We start from the raw sequence: 19,232 nt of genomic DNA on the forward strand, positions 1-19,232 counted from the left end.
CTTGGCCAGCAGGCAGGGCCACCCTGAAAGCTGAACCAGCCTCCCAAAGGCCTGCCCAGAGGGCTTGGCCGGCAGCCATATAGCTTCCCCGTGGAGGCGGGGAGCCCGGCCCCCGAGTCTCCTTCCCCCAGTCTCCCCACTCCCTTGGGGCACGTAGGAAGGAATCTTCCAGAGACCCAGACCCTGCCCTCACTGGCCAAGCCCCAGAGGGAGGAGGAGCAGGAGAGGAGGCACTCCCTCAGGGTCCCACCCAAATGGTGACTGTGGTTAAGACCCGGGGTTTCATGAGGGTCCGTCAGCCTGGCTCTACCCCCAGGATCTCCTGGGAGGAGGAGGAGCATTAGAAACATCCACTGGAGCACATTTCAGGGGCAGGTGCATGGCTTGTCATTTATTCTACCTACTTACTTGCCGGGCAGGGTGCTGGCGTGGTGGGCGCCAGGCTGAAGAGGTGATGGCCCCGACCCCTGCTTGAATCAGCACAGAATGCTCACAGAGGGGCCCCTCGGGTCACGGGTGGGCGGTGTGGCTCCCCGGGGCCCCTCCTTGCCCACTGCCCAGCAGCGGCCCCGCGCTGGCTCTCACCCAGATATGCGCCGTGGTTCTTGAGCTCCTCGGGGAACTCCTTCAGGTAGGACTCTCGGAGGGGGATGACCTTCCCGCCACTGGTCTCCTTGAGCACAGCTCCGTTCCAGTCATAGGCACCAACGGCTCCCAGCAGAATCCCGTCCTGACCGTGGGGAGGGACACACATCAGCTCTGGCCCCAGGTGCCCCTCTCTGGGAAGCCACACCAGGTTCTGCACCATGAAGCATCTGCCAGCCACCCTGGGCGCCTTCTCCTGGGTTCACTGTTTAACAGCCCAACTTTGTAGCCAGGATCCTTGGCTTTTGAATGACCTTCAAAAGGTCATTCAGGACCTTCTCGCCCCAACCCATCCTTAGAGCAAAATGGGTCAAACTAATCTTAAGGATGGGAGCTTAGGAGAGAAGGAATGTTCTAGAAAGAAACTCCAAACCCAGGATCAAACCTCCATTACTCTTTGGGCTTCAGAACCCTTCCAGGAAGTCTCTTGTCACTATTCCTTCCCTCTGACACTCCTTCAAGCTGTCCCTGCCCTTGGCCTCCGTCCACATTCCTCTCTAGTGTCTGAGTTGCTTCCCTGTGTGTAAATCCTACTTCATGTTTTAAGTAAAAATTCACTTTGTTTACTTTGTTTCAGGCACCTCATGGAGCTCAAAGACTGTAAATGAATACACAAATAAATGTAAGAGTTGCAAACCATGATAGATGTGAAGAGGGATGTAGTAAACACCACAGTGAGGTTTAATTTAGATGGAGACGGGGTCAGCAAAAGCGTGTTTGAATGTGATGCTTATCCAGACATTGGAGGGGGTGGGGACAACTTGTGCAAAGGCCCTGCGATGAAGAGGGATGTAGTAAACGCCACAGTGAGGTTTAATTTAGATTGAGACGGGGTCAGCAAAAGGGTGTTTGAATGTGATGCTTATCCAGACACTTGGAGGGGGTGGGGACAACTTGTGCAAAGGCCCTGCGGCTAGAGAGGGTTTAGAGCAGGGGTGGGCAAACTTTTTGACTCGGAGAGGGTTTAGAGCCTTTGGTTTCAAGGAACTGAAAACTGGGTCTGGACTGCTGAGGGAGAGGGGCAGTGTGGTCCAAGATGAGGCTGGACAACTGAGCCAAGGCCTCATCCATGACAACCCTCTCCCTTCCTCTCTGAAATCAACAAATATATATTTTTTAAAAAAGAACCATCGGGCTCGGATCGTCCATAGGGCTGAGGCTGAGAATTCTTGGCCTTGTGGTTAGAGGCCCACGGGCCGTAGTTTGCCCACGGCTGGTTTAGAGCCTTTGGTTTCAAGGAACTGAAAACTGGGTCTGGACTGCTGAGGGAGAGGGGCAGTGTGGTCCAAGATGAGGCTGGACAACTGAGCCAAGGCCACATCCATGACAATCCTCTCCCTTCCTCTCTGAAATCAACAAAAATATATATATATTTTTTAAAAAAAAGAACCATCGGGCCCGGATCGTCCATAGGGCTGAGGCTGAGAATTCCTGGCCTTGTGGTTAGAGCATGAGCTCTGGGGACAGACCTTCCTGATTCGTTCCACCTCCAAAGCTTCTAGCTGTGTAACCTCTCAGGTTTCTCTCTCTCTCTGAGCCTCGGGTTCCTCGGCTGTTTTGTTGTAAGAACGAGCATTTTAAATTCTTAGCAGGTGCTTGGCAGCTAATAAGGACGGGGTACATAAGCAGCTGTTCTCATTCATTAATTCACCCACAAAGCACTTCCGGGGGCAGGAGTCAAAGCATCAGATCTCACAGTCAAGCTGGTGCTCCGGGTGAACCTTCACATCAGCTCGTGAGCAGAGCTCTCACGGAGGCAAGGACGGCCTGCGTTGGGGCCCAGCCGAGGGAGGGGGTGGATGTACACTGGAGTTAGGAAAGGATTTTAAGAAAAACTTACTTGATCAATGATTACGTAAGTCTCAAAATTGCAACGTCCTTTCCAAGCCTCAAGATTCAATTCTACAAATGTTTTTCAGACTGAAAACTGGGTCTGGAATCTATTCAAAGACCAAGGTTCAGACAGGTTCAATGATTTGTCTGAGGCTGCACGGCCAGGCAGTGATGGAATGAGAATGCCAGGTGCCGGTGATTCTTCCTGGCACAGGAGAGGCAGGACTGGAGGCAGGTGGAGGTGGTCAGTGTGGTCCTGGGCGCTGGCGTGCAGGGAAACCGCCTCTGGGTGCTGTCCTCCCCCCCAGGTGCTCCCATGGCTCCCTTGCCCGTGTGTCCACCACCAGAGTGACTCTAGAGGGGGCCGGAGGCCCTTCTAAGGGGCTATCTCATTCAGAGGGTGGACTGTGCTTTAACTAGTTGCTTGGATTCTGGCGTGAAACTTGTTTTCAAAGAGCTCAAAGTGAAGCCTGAGGAAGGATGAGTGCCAGGCGTTTAGAGGGGGTTGGGCGGGAAAGACCCAGAAACAGGCCCTCAGCCTCTCTGTGGAGAGGAGCCCCTCATGGTGCGTGCTGCTCGAAGCCGTGGCCAGAGCAGTGAGGAGGGGCTGCGGAGGGCAAGGGGCACCCTGCACTTGCTCATTCAAGATCAGCGGGTTGGCGCCTCTGCTCAGGGTTTCTGGGAACGAGGCTCAGGAGTGGGGTGCTGGGACCAGGGCACAGCCCAAGGACACACGGTTGGGCTTAGGAGGACCTTAGCAAACCGGAAATGATTCCTGCCACCAGGAGCCACCTTGTAAGCAGTCTGGAGTAAGCATGCGGCAGACCTTGGCTACCATGTCCTGGCCTCACGGGAGGAGTGGGGGACGTTGGGGGCGGGGAGGCGAAGAGGAGGGATGGACAGACAGCCCTAGCTGGAGGGTGGAAGAGTCTACCCCATCGTTAAGGCATATGGGGACTCAGGAGGGGCTCACAGCTTCGAGGTCATTTCACCATGATGGGCTGGTTTCTTTCACTTTGGATCGAATCAGATATGCAAACTAGTTAAAGTGCAAAACTCCATCGAATAATAACAGCTTTAAGGCGTCAACAGCTGAGAACCTTAGATACAGGCAATGACCTTCGCTATCCGGTCCACAACCCAGGAGGGGAGGGCACAGGCTGAGGAGGAGGGGGGTGTCAGATCGTCATGTGTAGGTTACAGGAAAAATGATCTCTTCTTATCTTGGGGTTTTTGTAGACAGACCCACCCTAATAAAACTGCTTCCTTCTGTAAACATTGGTGTGGAGGGGGATTTATGGACTCAGTGTGGGATGCTAACTGTGAAATTCCTCTGCTGCGTCCTCCCCAGCAGCTCCATCCATCACCAACGGGCATCACTTATTTATGGTTGTCTTCCTTCCTTCACACTTTTCCCTTGTGGCCCATGGGGATTATAGACTCTTAGAGTCGATGCCGCCTTGCGGGGTAGGCTCCCTTCTGCAAGCTTTCTGAAAGCTCTTCTTGATTACCCAGCTTGACAGGGAGTTCACTACCTCAGTAGTCAGCCAGCAGTCACAGAAGCCATCCCAGCCATTAGTGACCTTCGCATGTATTTCCAAGTGCTAATGAACTCGTTGGCTTCAAAATCCGTTCTAGAATTTGACCAGGGAGCCGTCTTATCTTGGGGTTTTTGTAGTCAGACCCACCCTAATAAAACTGCTTCCTTCTGTAAACATTGGTGTGGAGGGGGATTTATGGACTCAGTGTGGGATGCTTACTGTGAAATTCCTCTGCAGCTCCATCCATCAACAATGGGCGTCAATTATTTATGGTTCTCTTCCTTCCTCCACACTTTTCCCTTGTGGCTCATGGGGATTACAGACTCTTAGAGTCGATGCCGCCTTGCGGGGTAGGCTCCCTTCTGCAAGCTTTCTGAAAGCTCTTCTTGATTACCCAGCTTGACAGGGAGCTCACTACCTCAGTAGTCAGCCAGCAGTCACAGAAGCCATCCCAGCCATTAGTGACCTTCGCATGTATTTCCAAGTGCTAATGAACTCGTTGGCTTCAAAATCCGTTCTAGAATTTGACCAGGGAGCCGTAATGTCCAGGATACCCTCTTTCTCCTTTTTGCAAATCAAGACTAGAGCTCTTGGGTTGGCTCCAGCTCTCAGTTTCCCTCAGTGGCTCTGATCTTTGGCCATCAGCGTGGGATGCAATTGCTGTGGTCTGGAGCCTGGAGCTCTGTAGGTGGCCAGGGATGTTCTGGGGTCTCCTCTCCTGTGCTGGGCTCTGGTCCCTCCTTCCTAACTCAAAGGTTGGTTTCCTTGTTGACAGATGGCAGCAGACCAATGAGCTGCTGGGCCTTTCCTCTGCCCTTGAGAGCATTCTACTGGCCCCTCCCCCAGGACCAGAGACCTTTCCTCTGACGTAATGAACAGGCTCAGGCAGCTGAAGCTCCTTCCGCCCCTTTGCAGGAAGTAGCTGTCTGAGGCTGTCCCGGTGGAGCACTTCTGGGGGGAGAGGAAGCCTGGGGCTTGCCTAGGAGATGGACTCCCTTGGGCTCAGGACCTGCTCTGGGCAAAGCTGAAAGGCTGGACCCACCTGCCCCTGGTCCCCAGAGAGATCTGACTGACCCTGAGAGCTGCGAGCTGGACTCCAGGGACAGGTTGGCTGCGGCCAATTACGACGGCATCAATGGCTGGCGCTGAAAAACCTCTGCGTCTAATAGCAACCCAGTGGCAGGTCGCAGCACCAAACAGTCTACCCTCATTGCACCATTCCTTTGGATTTGGAAGTTTGTATTTGTTTTTTTTTAAGTATTAAGGAGTCTCAGATTCAAATGTAATCATCTTTCTTTTAAAGTCTATCACATAAAAATTCCAGCTCCGTGTCACTTGAAAATGAGGCTGGGGGGGACGGAAGAACTGGGGTCTGCGTCTGCAGGATGGGGAGAGGCAGCCTGGTCTCTCGAGCTGGGCGTGTCGAAGCAGCTGCACAGGGCAGTGCACGGCCTTGACCTCAATTACAAGCTGGAGCTCGGAGCTCCTGGTCTCCCCCTGGCAGCTGGGGAACCTGTAGGTCCACAAGGACTCACCTTGCTCCGCACACTGAGCTGCGTGGGCCATTTTCAGGGCTCAGCGCAAGCGTCCTCCAACACCGGAAGTTTATCTTAATTTCCCTTTTCTTTAGGTTCCCGATTTCTGGATGTACAGAAATCACAGTATGTGAAGCAGGAGACTGAACTTACTATTTAAGAATCTTTCTCCCCAATTAGACCTCGAGCTGCTGTCAGCTGCCATGTTACCTTAATCTTCATCTATTTATATGCCCCCAGTTCCTGGGACAGAGCCTGGCATCCAGGGAGGTGCTCAAGGAATGATTATGGAAGGAACGAAGGAGACAAGGGACATTCCCTCTCTCACTGTCCCCAACATCAGGGCTGGCGCCTGGTGTGTGCACAGGTTTCCCCTCTGTTCCTCTGCTCACTGCCCATGGCTGCAGGGATCCTCATCCTCTAGAAATGATTATGGAAGGAACGAAGGAGACAAGGGACCTTCCCTCTCTCACTGTCCCCAGCATCAGGGCTGGCACCTGGTGTGTGCACAGATTTCCCCTCTGTTCTGCTCACTGCCCATGGCTGCAGGGATCCTCATCCTCAGGGGTCTGCCCAAGTGCCAGCCCCTCCCCAGATCCTTCTCTGACGGCCTCTCCCCCGCCTGGGCCTTTCCTTCTATAAGACCCCGATCACACGCTGCTTGGTTAGCATTAGATGTGTACATGTGGTCCCCCAACGAGCAGGGGGTGTTCACAGGGCTCCATGGATGGGGGCCTCCTGAAGTTGTACATTTTTTACCAGAAATCTATTGTTGCTTTTATCCTGCTCTCAAAGCGGAGGAATGCTGCCCTGGATTGCTTGCAGGTTGACAGACTCCTGGTGCCAAGAGGAAATCCCAGTCCCTTCTGGTACCTTAGTCGAATTTGACAAATACTTGTTGGATTTAATTAAATTGGATTTTCTGTTCCATTTTCTAATCAGCCCTGAGCCCAGGGTCAGAAGACCGGGCTAGTCCTGACCAGCACATGACCGGCGGCCTGACCTGCTTGAGGGAGGCTCTCGTCTCTCCTGGTGCTGGCTCCTCCCCTCGGACTGTGAGCTCCTCGAGGGCAGGGCTCTCGCTCTGCACCTCCTGGGATCCAGCGGCACCCGGCACAGAGGCGGCTCTGGAACGATGTGCTGAGGTCACCACCTAACATGGGGCAGCCATTACCACCAGCCGACTTGGCAGGACTGTCTCCGAGCATGGATGGGGCGCAGGGATTTCAAATCCCTGGAGAAATGTGAAGTGCTCTGCACATAACTTGACTGTTAGGATTTTGGGACACGGACAGCTTGCTGTATCCAGGTGGGCGTGGCGTTTGCTGTCCAGATGCTGCTCAGGAAAAGCTGAGCGCGAGGTGCGGTCCGCCCATCTGCCTGCTGCGTGGTGCACAGGCCCCGCCCCTCCAATGAGCCGTCTCTGACTCAGAGCCCCTCACATTCCACACTCTCGCGCAGCAGCGGCTCGGTGGGGAGAGAGCACGAGATGAGGATTTCTCTCATGGAGAGCACTTCAGCAGGCCACGCGACCATTCTGTGATGGGGTTTCTGTAGCTGGAAACTGGGAACAAGGAACCCTGCCCTATCCCCCCCCTCCCCAATCCCCCGACACCTGAGACACCTGCCTGTGCAGGGCACGCCCACGAGGTTGGTACTGATACCGACACATCCAGGCTTTCCCCACGGGGCGTCCCTGCACGCGGTACTCCCAGGCGGGGCTCATACGCAAACAGCTTATAAAGTGTTTTCTCTGGTATCGGTCTCTGTCCCTCTGGCAATCCTGTGAGGTTGCAGCCCCGGCTTGTGAATCAGAACCAGGTGAGTGCAGAGGGTGAGGGGCAGCCTGAGACTCGGCCTGCGATGCAGAGCTCCAGACACGACACGCTGTGTGTGACACCAGGTGCCCACCTGGGGCCTCTGTCATCTGATGCTGAGTTTGCACTGAAAGGGGGCCCATGTGGGCGCCCGCCAGAGCACGTCGGACACCTCTGGACACCCTCCCAACATCGCCGCAGGGCTGCGCACCTGCACGCACAGGCCTCCTCGGCCACATGCGGGCCCTGTGAGAGCATGTGCAAGTGGTTTGCCGTGTTGGCCTAGTGCAGTGATGGCGAACCTATGACACCTCTGACACTCGAACTCATTTTTTGGGTTGATTTTTCTTTGTTAAATGGCATTTAAATATATAAAATAAATATCAAAAATATAAATCTTTGTTTTACTATGGTTGCAAATATCAAAAAATTTCTATATGTGACACGGCACCAGAGTTAAGTTAGGGTTTTTCAAAATGCTGACACGCCGAGCTCAAAAGGTTCGCCATCACTGGCCTAGTGTGTGCACAAGGCTCTGTGGACTAGATGGGACCGCGGGTCCTGAAGGAAATGTCCCCGTCAGCACTCTGCACGGGGAGGGTGCGACAGCTCACTGTAAGTTGAAGACCTTGACTTCCCTCTTCCAACCACAGAACACAGGAGGCAGAGCGACTCCAAGAACAAGAGAAAAGGGCACAGAGACAGCCCAGGAAGGCGGGGGACGGCCCAGAGCCCTGCGTGTGCGGCAGGCTGGCTGTGAACGGTCCGTACCTCCACCACGTGAGAGGAGAAGCCCGTCTGTGACATCTCCAGCCCGAAGGACGTTTCGTTCTTGTTGGTGCCTAAGACAGGGACAGAGAGAGGTCAGTTCCCCGCCCGATGGCTTAGTGCCCACACAGCTGCAGGTCATCCACCACACGGCCTCCCAGGGAGCACCCGGGAGGTGAGGGGCCCTGAGGCTAAGCCCCGCCCTGTCTGCCCAGCGGCAGGCACCTGCCAGGGAGGCATGAGCACTTCCAGGGGTTGCACTTCCAGGGGTCGTGCGGGGTTATTATTAGAGGCCCACTCCCTGCTGGAAAGCGCCTGGGACAACATATTACAGGGCACGTCTACCATAAGGCTGTCAACATCGGGGAAAGATCAAGAGAAGTGCATGGAAAGAAATTGTTTTGGGCAAGAAATGGAATTTCCTACTTTGCTCATTCCGCTCGTTCACCATGGTTGCTTCCAGCTGCCCCTGGATGACTCCCAGACACCAGCTAGGCCCTCGGAGGAGATGCCACCGCTGCAGATTTGCACAAGAAACCTCGTGCGCTGCTGAAAGCCCCTCCCCCAGGGGGCCCTTCCAAACTTGCCATCAGAGCCAATGCTCTTGCTGCCCAAGGGGGCCATTTTGAGGAGAAATACACTGATTTGGATGTTTAAGTTCTTGTGTGAGTGTCAACACACAGGTTCATACTTTCTATTTATCCTCGTACAGGAGGACTGTCTTTTGTCTCCTTTCGTGTGCCTGTAGCTGGTCGTTTCCCGTGCTCTGCAGACTGCTCAGGCCTGGGGACGCTGCTTTCTAGCTTTGACCTTCCTCCTACATGGCAAGCCCAGTGTGGAAAGGGCCCTCTGTCTCAATGTATGGTGCAAATAGAAGGCCAGTCACACTGGAGTTTAAGTCGTAGGGAGGCATCTGAAGGAGCCCTGCAGAAAGTGCTGTGGCAGCTCGGCCGGCGTGGCTCAATGGTTGAGCATCGACCTATGAACCAGGAGGTCACGGTTTGATTCTCGGTCAGGGCACACGCCTGGGTTTCGGGCTCGATCCCCAGTGTGGGGCGTGCAGGAGGCAGCTGATCCATGATTCTCTCTCCTCATTGATGTTTCTGTCTCTCTCTCCCTTCCTCTCTGAAATCAATAAAAACATATTAAAAGCAAGAAAAGAAAATGCTGTGGTGGCCTGGGAAGCGTGGTTAGTGTTTTAGGCTCCGGAGTCAGTCCAGCTGGGTTCAAACTAATGTTGCCAGAGAAAATACAGGACACTCAGCTATTGAATTTCAGACAACCAACGAATCATTTTTTTTAGTATAAACCTGCCACAAACATTGTATTTTATATTTGCTGAATCTGGCGACTCTCAGTCAAGCCGCAGCCCCTTCTCAAGCTGTGGTGCTTTGGCAAGTCACTCAGCCCCTCTGCGCTCCAGTTTCCTCAGTGGTCGAGGAGGAGGCAACCAGCAAAACCACCTCCCTGGGCTGTTGGGAAAGTACACGGCCTGTGTCCAGCACAGTAACAGTCCATTGAGGGCACTGACTGTGAAGGGAGGGCCACTTCACTCTGTGGGGGTGGGCTTCACTCTGGGGTCTTCACCTGCTGTGACCCCCGGAACCCGTGCCCCTCTCTGTCTGAATGGCTCACCTTCCAAGCTGAAGATCCTGTCCCCCAGGGCATCGACGATGTCCTTCAGGGCCGCCTCATCCGTCACGTTGAAGAAGTGCTTGTCATCGGGGTCACTGGCGATGTATTTGATTTCATTTAGGAAAGTCTCTGGGTTGATCCCCCTGCGGTTGTAGTAGCCCAGGACCTGCCAGGGAACAAGGCAGGGCAACAAGCCAGGACATAGCACAGACTTCCCGCACACCCGCGGGCGGCCCTGGCCTTGGGCCCCAGGGAGGGCCCCAGGGAGGCCCCAGGGAGGGCCCAAGTGGTCCCCCAAACCCCATTTGCATTTAAAATGTTACTTATGTACTTTTGTAATCTTTATTGTTGAGAGTATTACAGATATGCCCCCTCTCCCCTTTCATGGCCCCCTCCACCCAGGCCTTCACCACCCTATTGTCTGTCTAGAAGGGCCAGAGACAGCCCTGTTCTAAGATCGGGTTCTCGGGGTCGGGAGGCTGCAGAGTTTCTAGTTTTCTGAGGCTTCCGCACCTCATGAGGTTCTCCATGGCCACTGTGGCCAGGCCTAGGCAGAGCAGAAGGGAGATGCGCAACTTGCTCTTTAGAAGGTGAAGCAAGGAGAGGCCCATCTGAGGGCCCGGATAGCTTGCTCAATGCCCAGAAAGTGCCCCCTTGGGGTCCCCAGGGGTTTGATGGTGAAGCCTCTGTGAGCCAGCTGGCAGCCTGTGGGAAGGGCAGGGGCAGGGGCAGGACTCACGGCCACAGCGTATCTGGTCACGTTGTCCCTCTCGCTTTGCTGGATCACCTTCTCCAGGTCCGGGCTGTCGTGGGACTCCCCATCCGTGATGACAATCATCACCTTCTTGGCCCCTTTCCTTCCTCCCTTCTGGAAAGCTTCTGAACTGAAACCCGAGCACAGGGGGGTTGGAGGTCACAAGAGGGACAGTGGGAGGGGGCAGCCCCTGGTGGTCCCCCAGAAACCAGGGCCAACTCCCACCCCCCTCCTTATCTCCCAGAAAGTTTTGAGACCTCGAACCACAGAAAAGCAGGGTTGAGATGCCCAGGCCACTGCTTGTCTTTAAAAAGTGACTTTAAAAAGCCCCTGTAGGTTCCTGACCATGCTGTTTTGGGGAAGCAGATGGGGTGGGCTTGGGAAGGGAGTTCAGGTTCAGATGGAGACCCTTTGAGGCCTTAAGTTGGTGGTTCAAAACCCTAGCTGCACATTAGAGTCACCTGGGGAGTTAAAACAAAAGTGATGCCTAAGCCCTACCCAGACTCTTGAAGTCAGAATCTCTGGGTGGGGCCTGGGCACCAGTCTTTTTCAAAGTTCTCATGAGCACCGGCATTGAGACCACTGCCCCGAGCGAGTCCTGCACAGGTGCTGGGTCTGAGTAACTTAACGCCCAAACGACTCTAATCCACAAAATCCCTGCAGTGAAGCTTGACCAGGTTCTCATTTCTCCCATGAGGACAACTTCGATTCTATTTTGGGAACTACTCAATATCAACTTCTATGACAAATATTCCTGCTTCTCGCTTTTTACTTTGTTTTCAGTGCCGGGATCAGGCATGTGGCCAGCCTGTTGGGCAATCCAGCCAGGCGATGGGTGGGGGTGGGGGCTGGCACACCCACCCCTCAATGCTGCGGAAAGACTCCTGCAGCTGGAAGCGTGTCTAGGAAGCATGGAAAATTGGCTCCCGAGCCATCACTGGCTCTCGGTGCCTCTGTGGCCAACCCTCCTTCAGACTGTGAGGTTCTGAGAAGGACAGACATGGTCTGGCCCGAGAGGCTGGCCCAGCAGGTAGAATTTTCCAATAAGGATCTAAAAATAAACATTACCCTGCAATGATTGCTTGTGGATCTGACCCACAGGTTTAAGCTCCACAAGGCTGGGTGAAAGCTGGTCTCCGGCTTTGGTTACCGAAAGTATCTCTTGCTACACAGCAATCGGATGAGCTGATGTGGGTGATTTAGATGTTGAGGTATTCACAAAGGTGAATACATTAGGCCAGAGCACCCTCAAGCTACCAGCTAAGAGAAACAGACCATCTGCCATTCTCTTAGCAACTCGATATTCTGAATATGCTGACCAAAAAATTCTCTAATTTTAGTATGAGCTGGGAACTAAAGGGGGGCAGAGGCGCACTCCGCATGACTAGGGCTGATTTTGGGGTTAAGTCTGACCCATTGGAGGGAGAACTTTGCTAACTCCTTAAAGGAGATTCTAATCTAGGTGCTTCCATGACATCATCAGAGGGCCAGGCTCAGAAACAACTCCATGCAAAATATGTAGCAAGGAAAAAGCGAGGAACAATTTCAGGGTCGCATTTCCATATAGTGGCAAAGTGTGACTATCTGTGTGAATCTGCAATAGGGTGAACGCTGGCATGAATCATCAGATTTAAAATAGTGATTTGTATTGTGCAAAAGACTTGGCTTTGTTCCTTTGTAAATCAGATGACAAGTTCCTGGAAAGCAGTGAGAGCGTTAAACTCACAACAGGCCCCACGAACCCAGAAGCCAGAGTGACCCTGTGGAAAAGTAGGTCACGTCATGCCTCCTTCCTGCTCATGGCTCCCATTCCTCTCAGGCCCTGACACTGGCCCACCAGAGCCTTCAGGGTCTGGTCCCGTTATTTCTCGGAGCCCTTGCTTCCGCTCTCCCCTCTCCACCCACACTGGGCTGTGGTCAGAGCACGGCTCCCAATGTAAATGTTCCTCCACGGTCCCCATCCTCTGTCCTTATCAGGGCAGCTCTTTTGTGGAAAGTCTTCTGTCCACCTGTCTCTGCTGGAATCCTGGAGTCCTCCTAGGACAGGCCAAGTGCCACCCGTTTTGGCATTCCTCCCTGGCCCCTTCCTCGGGTCCCTCCTCTCATCCTCACTGAGTTAGGCTGTCAATAAGAAGAGGCCCTCAAGTCCATGGCTTGGCTCTTTGTACTTTCGTAAGTACACAGCAAACATGCACTATGAGTAAACGGGTGAGGAGAGAAAACCTTCTACCCTCAGAGGCCCTGGCTATAATTTGGGACCCAAACTTGGCCGGCTGCGAAGATCAGATTTCACAAGTCGCTGGAAGAGCAGATTGCACACCCCAGTGGTTGCATGAGTCATGACTGGTTCAAACTACCTGTTGAGTCACACACTTCCAATCGCTCTGCAGTTGGTGGGCTGGGAAATGAGAGCCGAACAGTGGGGCTCACACTGAGGAAGCGATAGCTCCCTGGGCACAGGCTGCCTCTCCCTGGTCCCCCCACCCCTCTCCCCGCATTTCACAATCCCCTGCTGGGGTCTCAGGGGCTCATCCCAATGATGACAAAACAGCAAAATGGCCTGTAACTCGTGAGAAGGAGCAAGAGCCACGTTCACACGGAGGGATGCTCATTTAGGGAAAAAGCTCAAGCAAGTTTTAGCAGCACAGAAATACGTTAGTGGAGCAGTAACTTAATCTTCAAGGGTTGTAAGGCTGGAAAAAACACCTTTTGACCGCATGAAGTCCTGTTACTCCTATATACTCTGCGGAATTCTGGTAAACACATTGACTAGCCCAGTGGTCGGCAAACTGCAGCCCCTTGAGTGTGGATCTTCCACAAAATACCACGTGCGGTGGGCACGTACAGTGCTATTGAAACTTCGTGGCCACACTCAAGGGGCCAAAGAGCCGCATGTGGCTCTCGAGCCTCAGTTTGCCGACCACTGGACTAGCCCTACGAGAGGTGGGATTGTAAGGAACCGGGACTGTGGTTTCAATGAACAAAGCAGAACTCATGTTCGTAGGTGTGAAATTTACAATTTAAAATCTGCAGACCTGGGATACAGTCCTCTTAGGAGGTTAGGCCTCAGCTTAAAAGATCTTGGGGATTTGCCTTTAAGTCACTCCCTGATTTCAGTGCGGGGGGGGGGGGGTGAGCACAATGTTCTGAGTGATGGCAGCATCACTGGAATAAAGACGTAGCCGCTGTGTGGACAGTGATAGAGACAGCACCCATCGCCATGAGGAGGGAGTGCTGGTGTGGTTTTTAAGGAACCAGCCTCGTTACTCTGCACCCTCAGATGTCTGACTTAGCTATGTGCTCCACACTCCATGGATGACAAACACGCCACAGGAGGGTTCTCCCCTAAATAGAGCCGACACACTTTTCATGGGGTCACTGTGGCAGAGCGGGTTTTCCAAAGTTGGCGGCAACAATATTTCCCATCGCAAATGCTCTCCTGCACTGTGACCTTGCCAGTCCTCCATCAGGAGGCAGACTCAAATTCCCCTCCCCTTGAATCTGGGCTGGCTTTGGTGACTTGCTCAATCAAAGTTAGATTCAGGGACTTCTGCAGCGAGGTCATGGGCAGTCCCAGAGTTCTTGTGTGGGTCTCTGGGAAAACTCACTCTTGATTTGCTGTCTCTCAGAGTCCGGCCGCCATATTATGAGAAAACCAGGCCCTATGGCCACGTGTGGGTGCTCAGCTCGCCTGCCCCAGCTGAGTTCCCAGCCAACAGCCAGCATCAGCTGCTAGGCACACAGTGTGTCATTTTGGACGTCCAGTCCAGTCGAACCTTCAGATGATAACAGCCCCAGCTGACACATGAGAAAAATCCAAGAGAGAACTGACAGGCTGAGCCCCGCCAGTCCCCAGAACTTTGAGGAATTAATAAATTATTGTCTCAAGGAACTACTTTTTGTGGAGATTTGTTACACAGCAATATATAACTAGAATGATATCTGAGATTTAAAACAATTAGAATTTTGTTCTTTCTTTTTTTGTTTACCGAGCAAATTCTATGCCAAATGCCGTCCGGGTCTCTGTTCCTCCCCTCTGCTCAATGTGGCTGGCAGCTTCCACCACGTCTCTTACAGACCTGTAGTCATTGAGGTGAAACTCATGCACGGCGTCTTCTCCGTACTGAACAACTCCAACCTGCAAGTTAGAGGAGAGGGCGTTGGGACTTCTTGACCCCCGGAACTTAGACCTCCTGTGGGGAGGCTGCCTGGAGTCATCTGTCTGCCTGTGACTCTTCAGGAGCGAGGAGGGCTGGGGACCTTCCCAAACCAGGGAGAAGCAGGTTCTGAAAAGTTCTGGGAATGGACGGATGGCTTGGTGAGACAAGTGGGAGGCGCATATCGTGAGAGGAGACTGCGGTTTAAAGAAAAGCCCAACAGGTTAAGTTTCTTGCTTAAAAAGACAAAAGTTGAGAATAGAACTGAAATCTAAAATATTAGCAATAGCATGGGTGGAGGCCATGGCATTGTCCACCCAATTCTAGAACTAAGGTTCCTTAAAACTTGGAAGAGGAAAGGTTCTATCCCCAAGGTTGATAAAATATCAACAATATTAATAATATTAATAACTTCAAAATGAACCTGAAGACCTATAGTAGCGTTAGAATGACGAAACGTTACTGTTGGGTGGGCCCAGAGTTTGTTTGGCACAAGTGCATTTCGAATGCTGGATTCACCCACGACACCCTGAAAGATCTTCCAGCCCTGGCCGGTGTCGCTAAGCGGTTAGAGCACCAGCCCACACACCAAAGGGTCCCGGGTTCTATTCCTGGGCAAAGGCACGTACCTGGGTTGCAGGTTCAATCCTCAGCCCTGGCCAGGCATGTGCGGGAGGCAACCAATTGATGTGTCTCTCTCAGATTAATTTTTTTCTCTCTCTCTTTGCCCCCCTTCCCTTCCACTCTTGCTAAAAAAAAATCAGTGGAAAAAATATCCTCAGGTGAGGATTAACAACAACAACAAAAAAAGACGAAAAGATCTTCCAGTGCTGGGTAACTCATTGCTTCCTAAGAAAGCCCACTCCCTTTTTAACAGCTCTAATCATTACAAAATAACTTCTTAGATCAGCGGTTTTCAACCTGTGGGTCGCGACCCTTCGGGGGTCGAACCACCCTTTCACAGGGGTCGCCTAAATACATCCTGGATTTGAAATCTGCCACCTTGTACCTTTTATCCGCTAGTCTTCGTCTGGCCTGCCAAAGCCCATGTGGGACAAATCCCTCCCCTTAGCCAGGCAGTGCTTCAATATGTGCTGGCAGCCGTGGCCTCCTTCCTAGTCTCTTCTCCAAGATCCACGTGCGCTGCCTTAGATGGATTTGAAATCTGCCACCTTGGACCTTTTATCCGCTAGTCTTTGTCTGGCCTGCCAAAGCCCACGTGGGACAAATCCCTCCCCTTAGCCAGGCGGTGCTTCAATATGTGCTGGCAGCCATGGCCTCCTTCCTAGTCTCTTCTCCAAGATCCACGTGCCTGACTCTCCCCCGTGCCTCACGCAGCAGGGCTCTGGTGCTACTCCACACTCCCGCCTTCCTTCTCACTCGGTAGCTGGTCAAACTCTTTCCTAATGGGTGGTGACTGTCCCAGTGTTTGACCCGGGAAGGAAGGTCTCCCCCAAACTGGATGGGCCCAGCAGAGACGGGGGTCCTGGGCTGCCGGGCCCTGGTGCTGGCCCTTCCCCTACACCTTCTTAGCTCATGCAAAGATGCTCCCCCTTCCGCGCCCCCCGCACTCCCAGGCAGCACCTGCCACGGGTTTGGAAGGTCCTGTTTGGAGGAGGAAAGAGCCCGAGTCGCTCACCTGGATCTGCCCGGGGCCGATGTAAAACTTCTTCAGGATGTTGATGAGGAAGTGCTGGACCTCCACCCAGGGGTAGATGCTGTTGGAGCCGTCCAGGACAATGACGATGTCCATGTAGGTCTGGCACCCTGGGAAATGGGGACAGTCACAGCTACGCGTGGGGTCAGTGTCTGCTGATTCTCCAGAGGATTGTCCGAAGGACCATTACGTGTGCATAATTCCCTGGGCCGAGGAGCTGTCCTGGGGCAGGAACCCTGGCTTTGCTCCACTGCTCAGTGCTGGCTGTTTGAACAAAGCGTAGTTACACCCTCTGCCTCTGCTCCTCGGGAACTCTGCTCACTGGGGGCTGACCACCGTCAGCGAGCCAATGATTCGGAGGCAGCCAACCCTGTCCAAAGCAGTTCCGGGTTATCATTTGTTTTGCTGTAACATGCAGGCTGGCATTTACCACTTCCAGCCCCAATGAATGGGTTTCGCTTTTCTGGAGGGTGGTATGGTGTAAAGCAGGGGTCCTCAAACTTTTTAAACAGGGGGCCAGTTCACTGTCCCTCAGACTGTTGGAGGGCCGGACTATAGTTTAAAAAAAAACTATGAACAAATTCCTATGCACACTGCACATATCTTATTTTGAAGTAAAAAAACAAAACGGGAACAAATACAATATTTGTATTTGCATGTGGCCCGCGGGCCGTAGTTTGAGGACCCCTGGGGTAAAGGTTAGGAGTGTGGAATCTGTTTGACTCTTGGCTTTGACCTCGGGCAAGTCACTTAACATCTTGGCATCAGTTTTTTCTTCTGTGAAATGGGCATAGTGATAGCAGAGAACTGCCATAAGGAATCCACCAGATGATGCTTCTAAAGGGCTGAGCACCAAGTACGTGCCTCAGAAACCTTAGCTGATATTTTTCTTTAAAAGCAAACCACTTTTGGCCCTAGCCGGTCTGGCTCAGTGGATAGAGTGTCGGCCTGCGGACTGAAGGGTCCCAGGTTCTATTCTGGTCAAGCTTTTCCCCGGCCCAGGCCCTGGTCAGGGCGTGTGCAGGAGGCAAGCGATGGATGTGTTTCTCTCACATCGATATTTCTCTCTGTCTTTCCCTCTCTTCCACTCTAAAAAAACAGTGGAAAAATATCCTTGAGTGAGGGTTAAAAAAAAAAAAAAGCAAACCACTTTGTTAATGTGGTAATAATATCCTGGGTCAAGCTCTCATGCCTGTATCTCCGCTCTGACATGAAGGTTTCTCCATATTTTTGTAATGTTAATGCCAAGTTAAAATGAATGATAGAAACCAACAAAAACAACCTAATGAGACATTGGTTATATAAATAAATGTAAAAAACTTCTTTTAAAAACCTAAGCAATTTATTTGTTTGCAAATGGTTACTTTGAAATAAGACATCATCTGATACAACATGTACTGTACAATATACATATTGTTATATCATATTGAGACATTGGGCATCTGCTTATTTTTATTGGGGAATTTTCACCCTGTTATAAACTCTACAGCAATGTGTTCTGCAGGAGCCTTTTGTGTGAGAACATTCCAGCAGCTCCTGCATCAGGAAGGCCCAGTGTGTTGAAGGCAGTGCTCCCAGAGCGAGGAAGCTGGTAGCTTTGAGCCCAGGGGCCCTTTGCAGGCTCTGTGTTTGGCGGGCGGGTGGCTTGAATGCTCACAATCACCTCTGTTTTAGGCAGTGGTTCTCAACCTTCTGGCCCTTTAAATACAGTTCCTCATGTTGTGACCCAACCATAAAATTATTTTCGTTGCTACTTCATAACTGTAATGTTGCTACTGTTATGAATCGTCATGTAAATATCTGATATGCAGGATGGTCTTAGGCGACCCCTGTGAAAGGGTTGTTCGACCGCCAAAGGGGTCGCGACCCACAGAATACTGTATGATTTCTTTAGGAGCAGTCACATTCTCCTCCCGTCTGCACGCTGTGTACAGCTGTGATGGCCTGACACTCCGGGCTGACAGCACCGGAGGGCTTTGTCCTTTCCCAGTTTGGTTTAGCTCAACATGTGGATGAGCCCCCGCCATGTGTGGGGCACCACGTGATGGGGCACCATGTGATGGGGCGGCCACAGAGGTGGCCGAGACTAAAATGCCTTCATTCAGAGGGGTTGCTGATCTAAGGGTAGAGACCAGGTTTCTTTGATTTTTAAAGCAAGTTTTTACTATTAAAATGCCTTTATTATTGCTGGTTATTTTTTTACAGTTTCAAATTCTTTTTTTTTTAAAGATACCTTGGGAATTATGATAAGTGAAGTAAGTCAGACAGAGAAAGACAAATACTGTATGATTTCACTTATATGTGGAATCTAAAAAACAAGATAAGTGAACAAACAGAACAGAAACAAACTCATAGATATAGAGAACAAGCAAATTGGGGGTGGGGGACTGGGTAAAGAGGGGAAGGGATTAAGAAGTACAAATTGGTAATTACAAAATAGTGCAGCATAGGGAATAGTTAATAATATTGTAATAACTATATGGTATGGGGGGGGGGACTAAACTTAACCGGGGATCACTTTGTAAGCTACATAAAGGTCGAAACACTATGCTGTACACCTGAAACCAATATAATATTGGTTATACAATATAATATTGGTTCAACTGTAATTGAAGAAACTTTTAAAATTAGATGTCTTGGGAAGAATCTTGCTTTCGTCTGTGTTTCCTAAACATGGCTAAACACTCCACTGAAACGTACACACACACACACACACACACACACACACACACACACACACACACCTGGGGCTAATCTCAGACCCGCTGAGTTGGAAGCTTGGAAGCGCCTGGGATCTGTATGGGATAAGCTCCCTGGCCCTGCTGCTGGTCAGCTGGGTGGGAGGCCTCCCCACAGGAGCCTCTAGAGGGGCTGAGCTTGTCACCCTGGG

The 19,232-nt window shown here is 52.0% G+C and overlaps 1 protein-coding gene across 1 annotated transcript in view; it reads right to left on the reverse strand.

Moving 5' to 3' along the window:
* ITGA11 (integrin, alpha 11) overlaps positions 1-19,232 on the reverse strand; it is a 93,311-nt gene that overhangs the window by 36,607 nt on the left and 37,472 nt on the right. The window contains exons 5-10 of the mRNA XM_014536307.1: positions 16,325-16,452; positions 14,518-14,666; positions 10,514-10,658; positions 9,775-9,940; positions 8,143-8,213; positions 586-730 (exon numbers count right to left, since the gene is read on the reverse strand). Coding sequence (XP_014391793.1) covers positions 586-730; positions 8,143-8,213; positions 9,775-9,940; positions 10,514-10,658; positions 14,518-14,666; positions 16,325-16,452 — 804 coding nt within the window. The remainder of the gene's footprint in view (positions 1-585; positions 731-8,142; positions 8,214-9,774; positions 9,941-10,513; positions 10,659-14,517; positions 14,667-16,324; positions 16,453-19,232) is intronic.

The sequence above is a fragment of the Myotis brandtii genome, unplaced genomic scaffold, assembly GCF_000412655.1.
Source record: "Myotis brandtii unplaced genomic scaffold, ASM41265v1 scaffold160, whole genome shotgun sequence".
NCBI classification, from domain to species: domain Eukaryota; kingdom Metazoa; phylum Chordata; class Mammalia; order Chiroptera; family Vespertilionidae; genus Myotis; species Myotis brandtii.